General features: G+C 53.8%; 1 protein-coding gene across 7 annotated transcripts in view; it reads right to left on the reverse strand.

Annotated features, from left to right (window-relative positions):
• ASTN1 (astrotactin 1) overlaps positions 1–22,829 on the reverse strand; it is a 68,641-nt gene that overhangs the window by 38,310 nt on the left and 7,502 nt on the right. For 6 of the 7 annotated variants that reach the window (XR_006017005.1, XR_006017004.1, XM_042033829.1 and 3 more), the window contains exons 2-8: positions 9,784–9,971; positions 6,061–6,454; positions 5,130–5,276; positions 4,574–4,693; positions 3,361–3,510; positions 2,359–2,526; positions 2,071–2,155 (exon numbers count right to left, since the gene is read on the reverse strand). Coding sequence is in view for 5 of the 7 variants with exons in the window: in XM_042033829.1 (XP_041889763.1) it covers positions 2,071–2,155; positions 2,359–2,526; positions 3,361–3,510; positions 4,574–4,693; positions 5,130–5,276; positions 6,061–6,454; positions 9,784–9,971 (1,252 nt within the window). In the remaining 2 variants the exon portion in view is untranslated. The remainder of the gene's footprint in view (positions 1–2,070; positions 2,156–2,358; positions 2,527–3,360; positions 3,511–4,573; positions 4,694–5,129; positions 5,277–6,060; positions 6,455–9,783; positions 9,972–22,829) is intronic. The other variant, XM_042033827.1, reaches the window with a different exon arrangement.

The raw sequence follows: 22,829 nt of genomic DNA on the forward strand, positions 1-22,829 counted from the left end.
CTGCAGCATTGGAGCCTTCTCAAGAGCCCAGACAAGGGCAGAAGGACTTTGACAGCCCCACCATGGTCTAGGGCTGTGTTGTACCTCAGGGAAAAGGAGAACTGCCAGGTTTCTCTGCCTGAAACAGAAAAATACTTTGGAAATGCTGCACATGATTTGTCATAGCCAACTCCGGTATATAAGAAGAAACACAAGAGAAGATGCACCCTAGCCAGGTATGGATCCTGTTGCAGGAGAAAAGGCAGAGGGAAGGCTCCTGTGGGAGCATCAGGTTGGAGACGGATCTAAAAAAGCAGCCCCAAATCCCCCAGAGGAACAGAGGAGGTCCTGAGCACCTTTCAGGTGGGCACTGCTGAGGCCAAAGCTGCGTCAGGAGATGCAAACAGGTCCAGGGGGCTTCAGGAAGGTATCAGTTCTTCTTGCCCTTGGCTTCTCTCCAGCTTATTTCCATCTCTATTTTTTCCCAATTTACCTGAAAGCAGCATCTTTTTCTCTGCTTTGCCTTAAGAAAGCGAAGCAGCTAAATCAGGAAAAAGCTAGAGAAGGCAGTGTGCATGGAGAAAAAGCGTGAAGCTGCAGACCCACGCCCAGGAGCGAAGGAGAAGCAGAGGGTCAGGAAGCCAATGTTTCTCCACAGTGCTTATCCCATTTTATTACTAGCCTCGATGGACAAAGTCATTTGCCAATCTGCTTTTTGCAAGGTGGTGGGCAAAAAAGCTGCTCTGATGGAGGCAGAGGCTGGCACCAAAGCCACATGTGGTCATGGGTGGCTGTGGGCTCTTTCCACCCACTCTGAGACACTCCTAAACACAGCATATCCCCACACAGGCAAATCCCTGGCAGGGGAATACCCCCACACACACCCCAGCCCATTGCTCAGTGCCTCTTATGAGATGGCACAGAGGAGCTGGGGTCACCCCTCCTGGACACTGGTCCCTGGGGACAAACAGGACAAGGAGCTGTATTTCTGCCTGTGTTTTCCTGGCCCAGCAGAGGTACCTTGCAGAGGTTTGGGGACCATCACCACACCACACAGCACATCCCCAGCATGGGGCCACCCGCGCCATGAACATCACCCCGGCTCAGGGCACCCAGAGCAACAACTTGTCCAACACAGCTGGTGCTCCACGCTGGGTTTAGTTGCTAAATTGCCTTTAAAAGGATAAAAACCAGAGAGGGGGCTGGAGATGGAGCAGCAGTGCTCCCTCCAGGGCTGCAGTTCAAAGGGACACAGCGGGGCCGGCCGGCACCAACAGCCCCCCAGCACAGCCACACGGAGCGGGGAGATGCCAAGCCCAGCCTTTGATGATTTTTCTCTCCCCACTGTGAAGACTAATAACTTCAGAGAGGGCATCCTGACACGCGCAGGGGCACCAGCGATCCAGCTGCAGCATAATGAGGTAAGGGGATAAAGAAGGGTTTGGAGGTGCCATGGGACCTCTGAATTTGGGGGTGTCTTGGCTTTCTGCACACCACCTCCAGCCATTCCAGCTGCACCTCACAGACACGTGAGGGTTGGGGGACAGATGGAGCACCCCCTTGAGGGTCAGAGAGAGATGGGAACTTTTGGAATGCACCGCCGAATTGGTGCTGAAACACCAGAATCATTTCCCTTAGCACCTGCAGGGGTGTGAGGCTGGGAGCAGACCGTGACTCCTCTGTTCCCTCAGCCACAGTATCAGAGCATCTCATTTTCCCATTTTTCAACAGGGACCTCGACCTGACCTCAGCCCTCCTCTGATGCCTCCCACACCCGAAAGGAAAGCCCCACAAAGCGCAGGATGCCCAGGATAGCGTGCACAAGGCGGCAGGGGAGGAACAACCTCGATCTTCTCCAGGGGGTGTTCACTCTAAAATGTGACAATGGCCTCTTCTACATCATTCCCGATTATTTCGAAGAACAGAAATCCTCACCTCCCACAGACCTGCTGCAGAGCCCAGCTGTGTGCTGACCTTACAGTTCACTGAGGTGCCTCTAACTCTGCCACCCAAGAAGTTACCACAGCCCCGCTCTGCTGCTCTGGAAGCCCAGCAGCTCCGTGCCAGGACCCTCCAGGCCGGGGCACTCACCCCTGGTTCGTCCCCCACTCGTTCCGGATGCAGAGGTGCTTGTGCACAGGGTCCTTCATGTAGCCTTCATAGCAGAGACATTCCCCTGTGGAGACAGGGACGGGAGGGACGTGGGAGAACGCACCTGGGAAGGCTTTCCATGTGCTCCCCTGCCCAGTGCAGCCTGCAGCCACCCCAGGGCACCCGGCAGCTCCAGACTGCACACGGAGAAGGTGAGGAAGCACCCACGGCAGGGTTCAGGAGGCAGAGGTGAGCTCACAAACCCACCCCAACCTCGACAACACTTACCAGTCTCGGGGTCACACTGGTGCTCACAGGGGTCGAGGAGGCGCCGGGCGCAGAGGTCCAGGGCCCAGGGCCCACTGGAGTTTTGCTGGGAGAAGAGGACGACCTGTGCTGGGTTCAGCCAGTCACTGGCATCCAGCTGGCTCCCCTCCAGCAGGATGAACCGGCTTCCTGCCACCAAGACAAGGGGAGTCAGTGCCAGCAGCCTGCTGCTGTACCCTGCACCCCACGATGGCCCCTGCATCCCATAAGGGACCCCTCCATCCCGTGCTGTTTCCCCCCCATCCCGTGATGGATCCCTCCATCCCCTGCCCATTCACTCCATCCTGAGACAGTCCCCTCTGTTCCACAAGAAATCCTCTGTCCTGTGCCCATCCTGTCTGCCCTATGACAGCCCCCTCCATCCCATACCTGTCTTCTCTATCCTATGACAGCTCCCTCCACCCTGTGCCTTTTCCCTCTGTCCCACAGCAGCCATCTCCATCCCACACCCTTTTCCCTTGGTCCCACACTGAGGTCTGATCCCTCTGTCCCACAGTGTCCTTCATCCCATGATGGTCCATTTAATCCCATATCCGTTCCCCTCCAACCCACAATAGTCTCCTTGGCCCTATGCCCACCCCCTCCATCCTGCACCAAGCCCTGTGTCCCCCAGCAGCCATCTCCACCCTGTGTCTGTCTCTTCTGTCCTGTGCCTATCTCCCCCATCCTGTACCCCTCCATCCCTTGCTCCCAGCATGGTATACCCTCCATCTCACACCAGACCCCTCTGCCATGGACCCACCCCCTCCATCCCATAACAGCCACCTCTGTCTTCTACCCATCCCCTCTGTGCTGTGCCCACACCTTCCACCCCATGCCCACTGCCTCTGTCCCACACTGGTGCCTTCCATCCATGCCTGTCCCTCTGTCCTGCCGCCATCCCATCCATCATTCCCCCCCTCTCCTCCATTAGACCTCACAGAGTGGGGCAGGAAGAAATGGGGAAGGCCACGGGGTGCTCACCGTCAGCGATCAGGTGCTCAGGGACGTGCAGGGTGATCTTGACGACCAGGGGGCAGTTCATGTGGGAGGAGCACACCAGGCTGATGACACAGCTCGTCACACTGATGAGGGTCAGCGTGGTCTTGTTCACAGGGCTCCGGGGGGACCCCACTGCAAAACACGGGAGCACAGTCAGACCTGACACCTGCAGGACCTGGGAAGATCTCCAGGTGCAGCCAGGGGACCTCAGGATGCAGAGACCCTGCCCAGCCCCCAGGAAATCCAGCATCAATTGAACCAAATGGAGTCTCTTTGGACTTTGAAGAGCATGAAGCAGCCTTTGCCATGGGATTCTCCAACCCTCTCCCCGGCTGTGACCAGGATCCTCCTGATCCCCCAGAGCCCTGGCTCTTCCACACCCTGCACTGCAGCATGCTGAGAACTTTGCAGCAGCAGAGCTTTAAAGCAAAGCAGAGATATTGAGGGGGAAAACAGGCAAATGCAGTATCCTGGTTTTCCCCACTCCTTCTTGGCACTTCACTCGGGTTAATTTTGTCATGACAACAGGCTCATGGATGCTCTTGAGAAAGCACTAGAGAGCCCTAATTGCTCAGGGCATGCAGGTCTTTGACTTTTAATCTTTCAGCTGAAGAAGCTGAGTGGGAAAAAAACTGGCTGGAGACAAAGCCTGAATCAGCCTCCCAGCACCAGCTAAAGGAGATGGCTCTCAGTCTCGCCACTCCCAGAAAAACAAGGCATCATCCAGCAAACAAGGCTCAACGAGGGAAAACAGACACTAACTTCCCTCTTGGGAAGAGGAAAGCTCCCAAAGGGATGCTGCAGGGCAGCGGGGCAAGACTCCTGCCTGGGGCCCGGGGCCGTGCCCATCCCCTGGTGCACATACAGCTGGTGTGTGCACGGTGCTGGAGCAGACCCCGGCAGCGCCGTGCTGAGCGGCAGCACGGGAACGCAGGGGCCAGCCTTTGAAGCGTGTTCCTCATTAATATACACCCGTGCCCGGCAGCAGCCTCCAGCAAAACATCAGAATACATTTCATCCTCTGCTGAGAAGCTCCACCGGAGAGCAGCAGCAGCCTGCTGCGGAGCAGGGACCGGTGCCTGCCTGCGGCAGCCACGATGGCACTTGGGCTTCCATCTTTCTGCCAATGCAAAGGCTCCACACCCAGAGAAGCAACGGCAAATTAAAGCCAGAGGGGTCACGGCTCGTCACCCACCTCGGCTGCGCCTCCGGCTCCGCGAGGGGTCCGTGTAGAAGGTCAGCTGGGGATCGGTGTCTGCCTCTGTCCCCGAGTCCCCCTCGGGGTTGAGAAATGCCGAGCCAGCTGCAGGGGACACTGAGTGTAGTCATGGAGGGGTTGGCACCGTGCCACCCCACACCTTGGCACCCTGCATCACCCTTTAGGGAAAGCCTTGCCCTAAAGACCAGAAGCCCCATCTGCCAGGTGCAGCAGGGACAGCATCTGTTCCCCTGCCTACCACACACAGCCTGACCCCCCCGCCATGGGTTACCTTGCAACTTTTCCCCATGGCTGTGCCATGATCCTGAAATATTTACTGGGGCAAACACCCTCTGCATCTTTGTAACCAACCGGCCCAACATCATTTGCATCCTTGCAGGCAGCACATTTTCTGCTTCTCCCCAGCCAAATCCTCTTTTCCACGCTCTCACCCAACTCTGGCCCTGTTTCTCCATCCCAGGGGAGGGTGGGTTGCTGGAATGTGGGTGGGTGGAAGCCCAAGGCAGCCCATCCACCCCGGGGACCGCCCTACCTCGTGCTTTGTTGTTGATGCGCTTGCGCTGGCTGCTGGAGGTGTGGGACAGCAGCGTGGCCTGCTGGTGGTTCGAGTCCACGGGGCTGGTGGCAATGATGTTGTCCTTGTACTTGTTCATCAGGGACAGCTTGGCATTATCACTCCCTGAGCAGGAAGATTTGAAGGGAAACTATTTCAGGGATAAAGCGTTTTAAAAGGGAGGGAGGTGAGAGAAGGATTTCCTTGGATCCATCTCTAGATCATCCCAAGGTGATCAAGGTGCTGAAGCCAATGAGCTGAGCTGCCCCCAACGCACACTCACGAACACCTCAAATCCTGAAGAGGACTGGCATCTCCACCAAACTAGCCAAAAGCTGAGAAATTAACAGCCTCTCAGGGCACTTCTTCATATGCAGGAGAGCATTAGGCACCACACCATGGTATTCCCAAACTATGTCTCAGCTGAGAAGGCTCTAGCTGGATGGCTCAGTCAGTGATGTGGCCAAAGAACAGGTTTGTTACAAGCCTCAAAGAATCCCTGCTGGCGATCAGAAGGCAGCATTAACTCTGAATCGTACTGATGGCAAGTATAATTTTGCTACTAAAAACCTCAGCTGAAGAAGACACCAGAAATCTGGGGATACAAGAGGGAAGTTTGGGGGTCATGATGGGATAGCATGGAGGGAACCCCATTCTGGTTCTCTGTCAGGCTGCAGGAACCACAGCCTTCCCCCACAAAGCCGCATTGTCCCAGCCATGTCCCACTCAGCAGGGACTGCTCTCAGCTGGCTGCAAGGTCTCCCAGCAGTGGAAGCGCCTTCAGGCGACCACCAACATCTCACACCCGACGAAAACCCGGAGAAACGGGGAAAATACTCAAGGGAAAACACGTGCCCGGAACTGTGGAGAGAAGACGCGTTGGAAAGGACCCGGCTCAGCCCATGCCCACCTGGTGTGAGGTCCATGCCGGCCTTCTCATTGCAGCCCTGCAGCGAGTCCAGGGTGCGGGTGACCTGGCTGGCGAAGTCCTCGCCGCCGTTCATGCACTCACGCTGCAGGTGGTGCCGCAGGTCGGTGATGTCGTACTCGTAGCCGTCCAGGATGGGCGTCTCGCGGATGCTGAGCGTCCCGCTGGAGTTGTGGCCCTGCACGCGGGCGTTGCGCAGGCTCTCCCGCCCGTGGCCCCCGATCAGCACCGATGGGATGTAGTGGATCTCGTTGGCCGCCTCGGCGCTGGCGCTCTTCTGGGGCTGCGGCACGCGGCGCCGCTTGCACCACCGCCGGCGCGTGTAGAGGATCATCACCAGGCAGAGGATGGAGAGCAGCAGGGCGATCATCCCTCCCTGCGGGCACCAACGAGAGCAGGGATCAGCCGGGGACCGCCACCGGCCATCCCCTGGGACACAAACACCCCAGGTGTGCTCCAGGGTGGCCAAAGCAAAGGAATTGGCGAGGGGAGCCTGATCGCACCAAGAGTGTGCTGGCACCGGGAGCACCCAGTGCTGGCCAAGGGCTCCCAGATGGAGCCTGCCTCAGGCTGGACCACTTTTGAAGTTGCCACCGAGGCATGAAAAAGCAGAATTTAAAGCAAAGCGCGTCTTGTTTCACTCTCCTGCCTTTGAGAACAGAGATCAGCTTTATTCCAGGCAAATGCTCCTACGGGCACTTTTTCTGACCCATTTCCAACCAGTTTCAGTGCTGTCACTCTCAATCTTGGGAGGTTTTCCCAGGGTATCCAGCAGAAATTGCAGTGCAGATTAAAAGACATCAAGGCTTGGGACAGGCAGATGACTGAAGTGTTGTTTGGGGAACATCTTGGGGGGAAGAGGCTGAAAAAGCTCCTGTCCCACAGGGACAGGCCCCAAAAGAGCACCTGGCATCCTGCCATCCTGCCACTGTCCCCAGGATCACCCTCCTGCAAGATGTCACACAGAGAGAGGGCGGTGAGATGAAAGCCCCAAACTGGCCCGTTATGCACAGTCCACCACAAATTATAACAATAATAACAATAATAACAATAATAACAATAATAACAATAATAACAATAAAAAGCATGTGGAGCCAGCTAAGAGCTCAGAGTCCATCCACAGCTCCCTGCTCTTTCCTAAGCAACAGGTGATCTTGAGAAAATAAAATAATAGTAATAATCTGCTCCATTAGGATAAAACATTAAGGGAATTATTGGATGAGAAGCAGGAGAGGCAGCTGGAAAAGGAAGTTTAATGGCCATTACAGTTTAATCCACTTTCATTTCCAGAATAATGCAGCTGTGATGTGAGGGTGACCCTCCCAGCCTCCTTCCCAACTTTCTCTAAAAACAAAAAAAAAAAAAAAAAAAAAAAAGAAAGAAAGAAAGAGGAAACAAACCCCAGGGATTAAGGAGACTGGCAGTCCTGCGGAAGAGGGGGGGCTGGCTGGCATCCTTCTGGCCAGCAGCCTACAGCCAGGAAGTTGGAAAACCTTTCTGGGGCTGAAAACTGGCCCTGGATCGTAGAAATCAGAGAAACCTACAACGGTTTTGATTGGAAGGGACCTTAAAATTCACCTCATTCCAACCCCTATGCCAAAGGCAGGGAACCCTTCCACTGTCCTAGGTCACTCCAAGCCCTGTCCAGCCTGGTCTTGGACACTTCCAGGGATGGGGCAGCCACAGCTGCTCTTGGCACTCTCTGCCAGGGCCTCAGCACCCTCACAGGGAAGAATTTCCTCCCAATATCTAATCTAAATCTCCTCTGTGTCAGTCTAATTCCATCACTGCACGCCTTTGTATAAAGTGCCTGGCACAGTCACGCAGAATTTTTTGGTGGTGAGAGAGCGCCTGTTTCTATATCGTGCTCCAGTCCCTACGAGTTCCTGTGATCCATAAATAAGTGGGGACTGTTCCCATCCCCACCAGAGGTGGCCTCCTCTGTCATGGCTCTCCATCACCCTAGGGAAAGTCCACCTGCAGGTGGGGTGACGAGCAGGTAGGAGGAATACCAGGGCATTCCTGGCTTTCCTTCACCCTCTGAATGCAAATACAGTCCCCCAAGCAGCAGCGAGCTCTGCCATACGCCTGTGCTGGTGAACAGGAGACACCAAGCCAGAGCTCGAATCTGGTGGATGCTCTTTTTTTCAGACAGTGGCTGTGGGTTTACAAAAGAGACTTATTATTCCACTGAAACTGAATTTTTTCTGCCCCGATAGTCTGAGAGCTCAGACTATCCCTGAGAAAAGCAGCCTGTGGACCGCTGAGATTTCAAGAGGCTCTGAGAGGAGGATGAAAGCCAGAGCTGAAGTCTTCCCCACCCACTGCCTGTTGGAGAGGGTCAGGGCATCACCTCAGAGCGCCGTTTTCCCTCCACAGGAGCACAGAAATCCTGCTCTGTCTCATTCCCCCCAGTCTGTGTGATGGCTGTGAGAGCAGCCCTGCACTGGATGGGTGTGGGAGCGCTCCTCACCCGGTCCCCGAGCAGACCTTGGTCACGGTGGATGCAATCCCTCACTCACACTTCTCCTCTTGGCAACCACACAGCGAAGAAAGAAAACCAGCCTTGAGAACTCCACGTGATCCTGACTCCTGGCACAAAAGCCAACCTCTATCTGTCACGGAGTAAGGACGCTGTCGGAGCGGAGCTGAGGGTGATGGGGAAAAAGAGGCAGAGGAGGACTCAATCTGTGTGTGCACGTTTTGGTGTGACAGCAGTGAGCTGCAGACATCCTTTTCATCAGCTCGACAACAAGCCTTGATCCAGGCACTCCTGCCTTGATCTTGGGATACAGCAGTGCCCAAGAAGACCAAGACCACGGTGGGGCCAGCCTCTCCAGGGGTGATGCACCCTCCTAGGAGCAGCTGGGAATGGACAGCAAAATAGAGGTAGTGGTGCAAGATGTTTTTGGGAGTGGCTTTGCAAACGATTTTTTTTCCCTCAGACTAATCAAGCACAAATGATGGAGGAGAAACCTGGCCTGGGGCTGCAATCTGGAAGAGCAATTGAAGCTCTTATTAGGGTAGACACCATTGAACAGCCTGTTTGCAGCCTCGGCAACCCATTGGCTCCGGCTAATTATCTTCCAAGTGGCACAAAAATTGTAGAATTCTTCAAATTTTTTCCAATGTAGCAAAAAACCCCCAATCAACACACCACAGATCTTCCCCCAACACACAGATCTCTCCTTTCTCTGCCACCAAAACCTTGTCTCTGTGTATCTGGGTGGGGGAGTATTGCTGTACAACCTCGACACATGAGACGCTCTTGCTGTGAAACGACGGCCGCGGGGCTGCCACGCTGATAGAAGTGGGGGTGACAGTGCCTGGTGGCACCGTGACACCTGCTGTGCGTCAGGGCAGAGGGCAGCAGGCACCGTGCACCAGGCAAAGGGCTCCTGACAAGTCAGTGTGAATTAACCCTGGGTTAATGTGCTTGAAACCCTCAAAGCACAGAACCCCCGGGGGCAAACGTATTTTCGAAGTGATGCAAGCTAAGGGAGAGGTTTAAAGCAGCCTGTTCAGGCACTTAGCATTCACCACTCAGAGGGGTGCCCAGGGCATCCTAACCACCCCAAAGGTGGGCACAGTTCCCCATCCTAGGGCAGCTGGAGCCAGATGGGAGAATAATTGGCTTTTCATAAGCCACTGTATTTTCTACAGGCTTCTGGACAGCTAAACGGGGGCTGCCTTCCCATCACATACCATGACAGAGATGTGGAGGATCCTCAGCTCCTCCTCTGCTGACTCAGTCTGGGGTTCCTCTGTGGGGTCGAAGCCGGGCAGGTTGGGGGCCCCGTCCTGGTGGTGGATGTGGAAGAGCAACGTGCCATTCTCCAGCCACTGCTGCCGCCAGCGCACCAGTGGGATGTCATCCGTGTTGCCTGAGATCTCTGCAAGAGCAAAGCTGGTCAAGGGGGAAATGTGGAGCAGAGGGTTCGTGGGAGACATTCACCTCTTCCCAAAAAAATTGGTGGAGGGACCAAAGGATGCACACCCTCCGGTCACCTCCTGCCAGCACCATGGCTGCCCCTACATAACCCCACAGCCTGAAGGGCTAAAGCAGAGTAAAACCATATTTCTGGGTATAATCCAGATGTAGGCCTCTCCAAAAATGCAGCTGTGGTGCAGGGAGAGAGCACTTACTGACAGCAGTAACCCAGCAGCATCCTCCCAGCTCCAATTTGGACAGGTTTCACCAACACACTTCATGTTAAACGCAGCTTCAGACATTGGGAGCACAGGATACAGGACAAATTCTCAGCAGCACGATGGGATCATTGGGACCACATCACAAATTATTGCAGACTAAATACTTCCCATGCTTTGTGAACAGTGAAACATGGTCGTGGCTGCCATCCCACCTACATCTCTGACTTTGAGGCAATTTCAGAGGTTTTCGGTTTTCAACCATTTTTTACAGCTCTCTACCCAGGACTCAGCCCAGAGACCTGCAGAGGTACCTGCAGCTTTTGCCCAAGCAACCCTGCTCTCCCTAAGTACCCTTCATTTCAGAGTTTGGGGCAGTGAGACAGATGGACACAGCTGGGCTGAGGTGCCACGGCAGGAGAGGACACCCAGGCAGGAAGAGCAGCTGAGGACAGGGACACGACACGTTCTCCAGGACACCGAATGCCAAATCGAACCAAATTCACGTGGCTGCCTCCGAAATTTCAGGGACACCCTACAGCTGGGTCTCAGCCAAAGACAGGGTGGCACCAGCACATTGCTAGGAGAGATGGACACTCTTTCAGTCACTACCTCCCTCTCAGACCAGATCAGCTTGATCCCCATCTCACACCACCCTGATCTCAGCCATCAGCTCGAGCCTGCCATTTGCCTGTTAGCTGTTTTTCGTGGAAATAGCAGATTTTGTTGGGATGACCATAAAAAACACGATGAGCTTCCCAGTGATGCGCAGCTTCCCCTCCTGTCTCTGCCCCATTGATGGCAGTGGGAAAGAGCCCGTCTGGCTTTGCAAATTATCTTTATTTTGCTTGTTTCATGCTGCCTTCAAATGAAAACTGGAATTCAATTACAGTGCTGAAAAACAACATTTTAAATTTGCTGTTAATTAATTTCATTAGGCTGCCTTAAGTGAGCTGGCTGCCGGGGGAGGTGGGGAGGGGGGCCAGATCTGCATCAGGAGCCAGGTTCATCCTCCCAAACTGATTTGATTAATCAAAAGAAGCATTAGCCACAGCAAGTGAATTGGCAGACTGTTTGTGCTCAGCACGGGCCGTGCTCCTGGCGGTGATCAGCGCACTTGGAGCGTCCCGAGCACAGGGATGCTGAGCGCTCCACGGCGCCGGCGGGAAGCAAAACCCAGAGCTAAGTCACCAGGAAGCCAGAAGCACTTCTGAAATTCCCTCTAACTGCTCAGCTGTGTGTTTGGGGACACAGATCCCCCCTTTGAAAAGCCGGTCCTGGGAGCCGGGAGGATTTGGAGCAGCAGATCTCCTCCTCTCCCACATGGTCTTTATTCATGGACTGAGAGGGGGAAACAAGCTAGCCCGCTTTCCCAACTCCCCAGGGCTTCTCAACGTCGAATGAACCAGCTCAAATGGAAGAAAACACTCTCCCTGCACCTGCCTGCTAACGTGAAATTAGGAGTAATTAAGGCAAGAGCTTTTATGCACAACAGGAACTCAACGTTCTGACATTTGGAAAAAATGTAAATACCAGCATTTGCTCCATTGTAAAGAGTGAAAATAATAGATACTAAGTATGTGACATTGTGACATTTAGAAAGCTAGAGTTAGAGATGTTTTCCCCCTGATCTGACATATCATTGTAAAAGCAGCACCCTTCATCTCATTAATATTTGAGAAGAAATCCTTGATGGGAGTTATTTAAATGATTAATAGATTATAGTAAATTTCAGCCTTAAAATAGGTTGTCATAATTTCAAATTTATTTAAACAGGCTTATTTTTTAAAAGAAAAATATATTTCAATAAAAAATGGATTCCTGTTTTAGACGAGCACAATCCAGCCACAGAGCCTGAGCGCATTCTCCTCTTTCACCAGACACCACGACGGGGCCCTGCAGCATTGCACACAAGTCACAAGCGCAAGAGACAAAGGAAAACACCCCAGAAATCAACTGCCATCACCCCAGACTGGCAGGCTACGAGCCCTCCATAGCACTGCAGGACAAGGCTGCTCCACCACCTCTGCTCCTGCCCTGGCAAAGGCTCTTGAGGCAGTGCCTGGGTGAGAGAGCTTCCTCCTTGCACCTTCTCCTCCTCTCCTCAAGTGTGTTAGCAACGTGTCAGCTGCCTCTATCCTACTCCATTTCTGCTTGAAAAAATTACACATAGAAATGCTTTCCTGCATCCATGAAGCTCTCTTGGAGCTCTGTTTAAGCAAGACCAAGACAAGACCAAGACCAAGCTTCCTCCCTAATGTAGCGTCTCTTTACTCTCTCTTCTCCCAGTCCAATGGATTTTACTTTTCCCTCTGTCTTGCTCTCCAAGCAGACATCTCACCACCTGGTGGGAGATGCTGCGGTGACCCCTGTAGGCAAGTGGGATGATTTATCTGGATGTCCTAGGGTGCCAGCTCTGCTGTGGAGCTGGCAGATGCCAACCCTGCTGACCAGGTTGTACAGCTGGGCCAGGATGTCCCAGAGGAGGCAGAAAAGTAGGCAGAAAGCCAAAACTAAAAAAAAAAAAAAGGGGCAGGGGGGAGAGAAAAATTTCAAGTTCAAAGTTTGAAAGATATTGATGAAAAGCCTGGTCCCTGCATGGCTTTCATTAAGGCCTTGGATAGGAAGCCATTAGCACTGGTATTAACTTCTTGCACCTCTGTTAAAAAATAGCCTGTCTGAGTCAGAGGTTAATAACAGTAGGAGGCCACTAATTAGGCTGTGCTGCATTCACCTGGTATCAAACGTGGCCCAGGTCCTTCATATCTGCAGGAGCAGCAGCCTCCAAAGGGCCCGGCTGATGCTTTCAACATTCCGGCCGCGGCTGCTCCCCTCCCAGACCATCTGCGAGGGGAGGGAGCGGGGAGAGAAAAGTTCTGCAGGAGCAGTTGGAGGAGAGGACGAAGGACCAGACTGAAGGTGCTGGAGGTGTGGGGATTTATACCTGCTTCATTCTTGATTATCCCAAACAGCCTCATTTCCCTTGGGACAGCTGTCCCACACAGAGCAAACCCTGTCCTTCTGGAGGCAACACCTCTGCACGTCCCGGTTTTGGGAGGCAACCCCCCTGTCACAGCCCAGTTCTGCACCTGAGCTGGTGTGGTGCAACATCAAAACCATGGCCCATGAGCCCGGTGCTGACATGGACCCATTCCCACGTCCTCATGCCCCCATCGAGACCTGGCATGGTGGCACACGAGGAGAACAGCTCTCCTCAAAAACTCACATCAGCATTTTGATGAAAAAAACACCCAGCAAAACAATTTTCCTCTCCATTTGGAAGCGTTTTGCACTAATAGACGCCTCCAATAAGTCAAATGAACTCCGCCATAATGCTGGTCTCTGCAGACTCATTTCATACAGCCAAGCACAGATTTGACTTGGACTTGTATTTCCTCGTTAACATTTAAACCTGCCTTATTTTCCACCTGGAACCTGACTGCGTTTTTATTTAAGTTCCCCATTAGCTAAGGCTTTTGCTCCATGCCTAAACCACACATATCCTTCAAAGGGCTCGAACTCAGCTAAATCCAGCCTTGCACTCCTCCGAGGGTCTCCAATGTCTGAAGTGACTCAGGAGACCTCCCCACCATGAGTCACTTGCTCTCTCTGTTGGGACCTCAGGCCTTGATTTCTACCAATTCAGATGTCAAAACGCTTATCTTGATACTTAACTCATTTATACTTCCAGGGTTTTAGTGACAGATCATTCATGGGATAATATTCATGTTTTTATGGGCCTGTTTAAGAAATTCACATTCATCACTGACTATCCATATTTCATTTCCATTTTTTCCTGTCTCCAGTCTCAGGTAGGAAAACCAGCTCATTCTGCAGGTCACTCTGCCTTTTCAAGACAACCCAGCTTTTCCATACCAGCAAACATAAACCTCACTGTATATATTAGGAACCCGCTTCACGGGAGAGGGCCCCTTGGGGGAAAATCTCCAAAAGACTCATGGACATGGGAGAACATAAAGGTTCAAGGAAAAGGCAGTGGTGATCTCCCTGGAGCCACCCTCAGGCTAGGTCAGAGAGATCACCCCACCGCAACGCCTGCACGTGAGGCTGGTACACGTGAAGCCACGAGGTGCCACAGCAGGGCTGACAGCTAACCAGGTGTCTCCTCGGAATGCAGGGTGCCTTTGCTTTTGGGAAGGTCACCAAGGAGCTACATTTCAAAGCTGTGGCCACACTTTTGCCTTGAACTGGGGTTTTTGTCCCAGAAACACCAGAGCTCTAACCCCTCCCTTTCTTTAACAGCAAACCCTCCATCACTCCGGGAGCTGCACAGCCTTTTTCAGAGCAAAGGACACTGATTCATCATTAGCGGGCCTCAGGCGACCGGGTTTGCCCTGCAGATGCTGACCCTACAATGTGACAGCCCCCGCTGCTCTGCCCTGCCCCGCGAGCCCAGGGGCGTGCCCAACCACACCTGTGCCACATCCCCCCCAAGGCTGTTTCTCCATCACGTTGGACCTAAGGCTGGGAGAAACAGCAAGCAGATCGGGACATTGGCTGGTGTTCGAGTTTCACTCCTGTCTCATTACTTTGGTCCCATCTGCCGTAACTGTGAACTACTGAGGAAATGTGGGAAGAGAGGCGGATCCACCTCCTGGACCAACACGCGGGTGACATGGTCATGTTGGGAAGAACCCAAATGCCCACCCACCCACGGCAGGGAGCAAAGGCAAGACAAAGAGAATGTGTGACTCCAATGCCAAGATGCAATGCTGATATAAAAACCCCAGAAAGGACCACGTCTGTAGTTGACCTCTCACCCTGCAATGCTATCACATCACCTCTTCCAGAGGGAAAATCAGGTCTCCGTGGAAAGATTCCAAATGATGGAGAGGCTCCCAGTCAGCCATGGAAAATTCCTGCTCTGGCTAAATTGTCTCCCAGCAAATCAGCGAGAAGGAGGGCACAAACCCCTCAGCTCAGATGGTGCTCACCTACGAACTGCAGAACTCCACCAACACAACCACTACCACTCCCAAACGGTGAGCAACTCGAGAAGAAAACCTTGAGGAAACCAGAGGAGACCCCAACTTCTTATAAAAGCTCTTGTGCATCAAGGAAATTAAGGGCCAGTAAATTCTGCTTGTGCCCTGGAACCACTTTGTCAGAGGAACCAGTAGGTGCACCAGTAAACATTGGTCACCCAATGCTGTAAACCAGTAGATAAGGGTGATCCAATTTGATGGACTCATTTCAAAGAGCACTTGTCAAAATCCACCCTCAAAGTTTCCCGAAGCACCGAAGTGGTGTTGGGATAAGAAGAAAAGTCATCTTGAAGCCCACCAGGTGGGGGAGGAGCAAGGGTTTAGTTTTCACAATGAAAGGAGGTTACCAAGAAGCCCCACGGAGATCTTTGTCAGGCCCTCAGCTGCTCAGAAACACTGGAAGAGGAGGCGAATGACAAAGTTGGTCACCAAGGCTAAATTTAGTCTTCTCAAAGCTAAAGCTGAGAAGCACAGGCAAGGAAGTGGGCAGGTGAAACTCAACCTTGGTGAAAGCAAGCTGATCTGGAATCCTGCAAGTGATATTGAGGCCAACCATCTCGAAACGGAGGAGGCAAAGCTTGGCAGGTTTGGAGGAGGGGTACAAGGAAGATGAGATGTTGCAAATGGCTTTGCGAAGAGGAGAAGCCAACTGTGTTAGGACTCCTCAGTGAAGGAAACAAACGACAGAGTGAGGACATGATAAAAGCCTATAAAGCCATTGGGCCTGTGGAGAAGTGGGAAAGGAATGGTTATTCACTATTTCTCACTTTGCAAGGATTTACTTGGGTAAAAACCAACAAAAGGTTCTTTTTCATCCACCATAAAGCATGAAAGCACCGCGAAAGGTACTGAATTCAGGCAAGGCAGAGCCACCAGCAGCTATTGAGCCAGAGAGCCCAGAGGCACATCCTAGGCTGAGAAATCCCTGCAGCACAGACCTCGGCAGAAGGGAAAGGACCATGTAGAGACATGCTGCGGTTTTAACATTTTTTTTCTCAATCATCAGTGGTGGCTGGAGATGCCAAGGGACAGCAAACCATTATCCCCCACACTGCCCAGTCTCTTGGGGTTGAAGCGTGACTGCAAAGCCAGCCTTGTGCTACCCAGGCCACCATTCAAGGATGCATCCCGCATCCACATGTCCCTTTGGGAGTGGTTGAGACCCTCTGCTCCCCCAGGCACTGCCTCACAGGAGGAGGGGGTACCCCAGGGCAGCTCCCTCCTAGTGACAGAGCCTCTCAACACCCCCTTTCCAAATCCCAGCCCCCCGTGCTGTCAGACCCTACAGACCCAAGATGCTTGCCAAGATTCCCTTCAGCTTTCAAGCCAGCCAGCAATTTTCACAGGGAGGCAAAGGACTATTTATATCCATCACGGACTGGCAGGGAGGTAATGGCTGGCCACTCCAGCCCGTCTGCCAGGCACTTAGCAGGACATCGGAGCACATCGTACAGGCGAGATCAGGCAGTGGTGGTGGGACCAGCAGGGGACAGTGATGACACGGACTGCACCTCAAGGGTAAACTCCAGCTCACTCCTGCACACTCATCTGTGTAAGTTCTCATTGTGCCGAGGCCAAGAGGTCAGGAAAATTAGGTGTTATTTTGGCATTTCATTTGGCTCAGCACAGGAAACAAGCGCAGCCACTTGTTCCTCATCTCCTGGGGGGAGAGCCACGGCCTGTTGATTTTCTGAGGCGTGGGATGGATGAGGTGGCCCTCCCAGGGAGTGAAACAGGACCAAAATAACCTTGTCTGCTCTCCTATCCACAGCAAGGCAAAGAGCTTTTCCAAGAAGTAATCCTCCTCTTCCTCCCACCTGCCCTGAAGGGAGCAAGGCTGGTCTCGGGGGAAGGGATGGATAAGGCAGGCATGGGCTGCTGTCAACTGCAGCCTAACACCATAAACTCTTTGGTGTTTAGGAGCTCTTACACGATTTCAAGCTCCATTTTCAAGTTTGTGGGGAGGCTTTGAAAGATGGAAAAGGGAGAATGAAAGGGGGAAAAAAAAAAAGAAGAAGGAAGAAAGATGTAGAAGGGGAAAAAGTTAACTGTGCTTCCTGAATTTATCACTCTTGAAAGAAGAGCTTGTCAAGACGGCCAGAGACCAGCCAGTGCATGGTGATCAATGGGAAGACTTTTGGGTCTAGTCAAGCCTGTTTGAGATTTATGGGACCTGAATAGGGGCATAAATCCGTTGTCCGCCCGATGAAAATGGAGGTAATTAAATCTGCAGGTGTATATAATTGTCATATTGATGATCTATATAAATCAGCGGAGCCAGCAGAGGCACAAAGCACACACTGGGCACAGAGGAGCTGTTTGCCCACCTGCCTGGCCAGGGGAAAGGGCTGGTGGGTGCAGGACACAGCCCGGGGGCACCCACCTCACCCATCTGGCTCTGCCCATCGCCGTGGCCACCACCACAACCTCCTCCTCCACAAGAGACTCCCTTCAATTGCCCCCACAGGCAGCAAAAGCAGCAGGACCCTCCACCCCTTCACCCACCTGCAGCCTCATGCTGGCTACTACAGAATCTCCTGTGACTGCAGGAGGGTGAAGACAGGACCACAAGCATGGAAAAGCCCGGCCGTGGACATCGTGGGGGGCTCTTTGCAGCTGCTTTGAAGCTCTGAGCCCAAGTGCAAGTGGGGCACTGACTTGATCTTTTAGCAACACTTCTTTTTTTTCTTTTTTAATTTATTTTAACCTTTGTTATTTTGGGAACTTTGAAGCCTAAGCTGCTCCGAGGCAGCTGCCTTTGTAGGAAGGACAGAAAGCGCAGAGCGGGGATTTGAAAGAGGGAGAGAAACAGGGAGGGGAAGAAATGGTGCTTCACAGCTGAGGTCTGCAACAGCTCCTTCGCAGCTTCGCCCACATCCCAACAAACCCACCCCGAGAGGAGCTTGGGGCCCTGTGGGAAGCCTGGACGCAAAATGACCGTGGTGCCTTCCACTTCTCTAGCACTGTGAAGCAGAGAAACCTCAAAGGCCTTTGCAGACCTGCACACACCTTCTCCCTCCGTCCCAATGTCCCAGTGGGACGTCCCTGCGTCCCCGGGGTGGGTGCAGAGCATCCTCTCCAGCCGCCACAGCCCAGCCCTGCTCGGGGCCACGGGGGTGCATTTCCTCCTGCCCACGGGGGTGCATTTCCTCCTGCCGTGCCACCGGGGACAGGGACACGAGGAAAGGCTTTCCTGTCGTCTCCACCAGCCAAGGCCCTTCACACGTGCCCGCGGGCCGACGTCTCACCCCAAGCTGAGCGCCACGTATGTGCAGCAATTGGATAATTAAAAATTAAGGGAGAGCTTCTGCATTGCAGTCCGAATTATGTAACAGCGCTCCTGGGTTCCAGCACCCATCAGCTTTAGTGCCCTCACACGGCAGCACGGCCCTGCCTGCATCCACCTGTCTTTCCAGGTAGGGCTCGCACCCTTGGCAGGGAAGTGGAAATCTCAATGTCACAACCACAGGCAGAAAGTTCCCTTGCACTTGCAGAGGGAAAAAAAGAGAAGGAAAGTCTGCTTATTCTCTTGGTCCAGCGCTGAAACTGGAGATGGACAGAAAAAAAGGGATGGAGTCGGGGTGCTTCAGCCCAGCCAAGTGCAAAAGAGTCACCCTGGCCAGGACAGCACTCCCATGACCATGACCAGGGAGTTTCTAAGCGAGGGGCTGCTGTCTCTCACTCCTGCACCAGAGAAGCAGCAGCCCACTTCAGTAAACAAGCAGCAAACAAAATCAAATCAAGGAGAGGAGTCAGCTGTATTTTCAGCATCTCAAGAGCAAAGAGCCCTGCTGGACTCTGAGCACCAGTAACCGCAAACTCCTGCATTTACAGCCACGTCTTTGCCTTAACCCTGCCAGTTCTGGCTGCTGCTGAGCCCAGGGCTCAACAAGCCAGCCTGCCACTTCCTCCTGCTACCTCCTCCTGCCTTCTCCTCCTGGCACCTCCTCCCTTTCTTGGCCAGAAACCCACTGACTGCACAGCCATGTCCCTTGCAGTGCTATTCCCAGGACCTGGATGCTGCCACCTGGTGCAAAGCCAGCCATTAATTCCTGCTGTGATCACTCCAAAGGGCGCTTCACCGGGCTCTGTGAAGCCACCAAAGGTGCTGTGGCTCACACCCACAGCCAGTGGCTCTGCCATCACTGCTCCTAGTGCCCCTTGGCTTCTGTGTGGCTCCTGCAGTTATTTGCTCCCTCCTGGCCCTGTGCCTCTCCTCCCTCCTCATGGTCCTTCCTTTCCTGCCCTCCCTCCATCTCCCCGGTGCTTCCCTACTGCTGGCACGGCGGTTTCACATCCACGCTGCCTTTCACCCCCCAACACGTGAAAGCTGGGAAGACCCAGCCCTGAGCTGTAATTACAAGGAGGTCAGATCCATCCCAGGCTGCCCATGCCCCCGCCATCCCATGGGGAGACGAGCTGCATTTCCCAGGAACCGCCACATCCCCCACGCAGCCACCAGCCCCAGTTCCTGCAGGACACCCCCTTCTCTTCCTCCCAGTTTGTGCCACGGGCTGTGGGGGCATGCTGGGGCTGAGGCTGAGCCCTCCAGAGATGTTAGCCAGAGATGTGCCTTGCTCTGCAAGCACAAAAAGGTGGAAACGTGACAACACCAGCTGTGGAAGCCAGCCCAAGCGCGAGGCTGACTCCCCTCCCCAGCTCACAGGCATTCCCACCATCCACGGAGGGGGCTGAGCTATTTCTCCTGCCCACCAGGTCTGAGCGCGCCAGGACCACGGCACACCCTGGAGGAGAGCAGCTCCTGCTGAAAAACTATCAAGATTGGTTTCATCTTTTCCTGGAAGGATGTTTCAGGCACTGACTCGCTTGCAGGTGCTTGGACTCACATCTGAGGCCACAGAAGCTGCACCTGGGCGTGAGCTGGGATGAGATCCTTGCTGATGGAGCAGCAGAGACATTGATAATTCCTCCCAGATTCACAGGCCATACATGTCATGTCTGCAAAGACAAACTCCTGGCTTGCCCCCTGGGCCAGCAGGGAAGCCAGCAACTCCGTGGCAGCAGGACGGCTCTCGGGTCCCCTCACTGCCCCTCTCCAGAGCTCTCCCAGTGAGGCAAAAGACAGAGCCCAGCTATTTCTGGCTCAGCAACACAGGAAAGGGTGGGAGGTGCAGCACAGGGATGGGAAAACAGCCCTGCATTGGCACAACCACCACTGGGAAAGCAGTGCCCAGGGGAGCTCGGGGCCAGCCCAGGGCGGTGGGAGGCAGGGCAGCCTCTCCAAAAGTCCAAGCAGGAGATTTCCTAGAGGCTGCAGGCACTGGGGACATCATTAGGGGAGCAAATGGGCCGAGAGCACCGCAGCAATTTACAGACCCCGCGGCCACTGCCGCACAGTAGAGGCTGGCAAGAAAATTTGGGAGTGGGATGTCTCCCCCCACAAGCATCCCCCTTCCCTACCGAAGGCAGCCAGCTCGCCTGATCCACACAGCAGCCACCCTGCCATGATGCTGCCCTTCCTGCAGGAGAAAGGGCACCACCTCATCCTGCCACCCTCACAAGGACAAGCCCCCCCGGCCCATGCTGAGCCACCCATCCCCACGCTGGAGCTGCAACCCACGGTGCTCTTCCGTATCCTCACCCCTCCTGCAGCGCGTCCTGAACCCTTCGCCCGCACCATCCCCTCCCAAACACTCCACGTATGCAGCCACAAAGGGAGCTTTAATCCTTAAGCCACCTCTCCTAAAAAACTGCCCTGCCTCCTGTCCTGTGCTGGAGCAACCCCCGTTGGAGGAGGGCACTTGGTGGCTGCGGGGCAGCGGCACGGGGAAGCACCGGGCGCCTGCCAGCCCGGGAAAGCGGTTCCCAGCACCGTACCCTCGCTCTCCCACTCCCCTTGGGATGCCAAATTAATTGCCTTGTCTCCTGGAGCTTTTAGCTGGAGCAAATAAAAGAAAAAGGGGGGTTGCCAAAACCCATAATAAGGTCTCCAGTTCCTCTGAGCTACAAGGGCTGCTTTAAATTTCGGGGTTTTTTTCTTTTTTTTTTTTTTCTTATTTGAAGGAGGTTTCCATGGTAACTGTCTCCCATCACACAAGAGCCTGTCCCGGGGATATTTCGGGTTTGCTAATATCTGCCTTCCCAGGCAGCCACTGTGTTGTGACGGTGACATCGCAGCTGGGTCCTTTCAGCAGGGCAGGAGGGCAGGGGTGCAGGAGAGAGGAAAAGGAGGTGCCGCTCCCGAAAAACAAGGTCAAGATCCTGCCTGTACCTGGTTTACCCTGCCTGTCAGGCAGGCCTCCATCCCAAAGGGCTCTGGCAAAACAGGTTTTGCTTGGACCACTGCCCTGATTTGGGAAGCACTCACAAGGCAGTGCAGCCCTCACCAGGCCAAGCAGACGTGACCTGTCCAAGTAAGAGCAGGGGCGCAGCCTCCGTGGCACCTTCTGCCACCTTCTCCTGCCCTTCCTCCAACCCTTAGGAAGAAACTCTTCCCCATGAGGGTGGGGAGGCCCTGGCACAGGGTGCCCAGAGAAGCTGTGGCTGCTCCTGGATCCCTGCAAGGCCAGGCTGGACAGGGCTTGGAGCAGCCTGGGATAGTGGAAGGTGTCCCTGTCCGTGGCAGGGGGTGGAATGGGATGAGTTTTAAGGTCCCTTCCAACCCAAGCCATTCTACAGTTCCAGGATTCTCCAATTCCCTTCCTCCACCAGGTTAATTTTCAGCTGGACCAGCTCCCTGCAGGAGCAAAGCCAGCTCTCTGCATCCCCCAAGCTGCTTGCTCTGCTACGCTTGTTAGCCATCCTAATTACTGAGATGTGTCAGAGCTGGCCAGAAAAGGGGCTGCGTCCCCTCTTGCATCGGGGCTGCGGACCCCAAACTTCTGTGACCCGTGTGCCACCACCAGCTAGAGGGTTCCTCAAGGATCCCGTACTTCCCTTTGATTATAAACATCTAAAAAAGCCCCTGCCCACTCCCCAGTGGATCTCAGGCTCTGCAGGCAGGAGCCATGGAGGGATGGGGCTCAGAGCCCTTCCTCAGCCCATCACCAGCAAACGAGACCCCACAGCAAAGCAAGTGTGGGGTCAGCTTAACCACGGACCAGGCTCCAAAGGGCCCAGCACCAGGTGAGCATCCATCCCAAGGACCCCCTGCTGCAGGGCAGGAAAACAGGATCAGAAATCCCAACGCAGCCCAGAGGAGCAGAGCACGCTCTCCTCTGGGTGATTTCTCAGCCAAATGCCATAGTGGGACAGCCAGAGCCTGGCAACCAAAAATCTTATTCCCTTATCTAGACAAATCCCTCAGCTGCTGCTTGGGGTGAGCCACCGGCCACAGCTGCAGAGATGCCAGAGCCCAGCAGCTTGGAAGGAGAAGGACAACCAGTCTTAAGTGACAGAGCCGTCATCATCCAGGCACTGCCTTAATCCCACCAGGAAAAAAAATCCTTCCTTTGAAGGACTGCTCTGCAGCAAGGCTCCAAGAGAGATGGTTTCAGTCTCTGTCTAGCTGGCTAAGCAACCATGAAAAAAAAGTAAGACATGGTAGAATATAAAATTAAACAGAATGAAACAAAATAGACTAGCACACAATAAAATAAAATAAAATAAAATAAAATAAAATAAAATAAAATAAAA

The sequence above is a fragment of the Corvus kubaryi genome, unplaced genomic scaffold (genome assembly GCF_017639235.1).
Source record: "Corvus kubaryi isolate FWS band 111438036 unplaced genomic scaffold, C.kubaryi_AGA036_p1.0 37361, whole genome shotgun sequence".
NCBI lineage: Eukaryota > Metazoa > Chordata > Aves > Passeriformes > Corvidae > Corvus > Corvus kubaryi.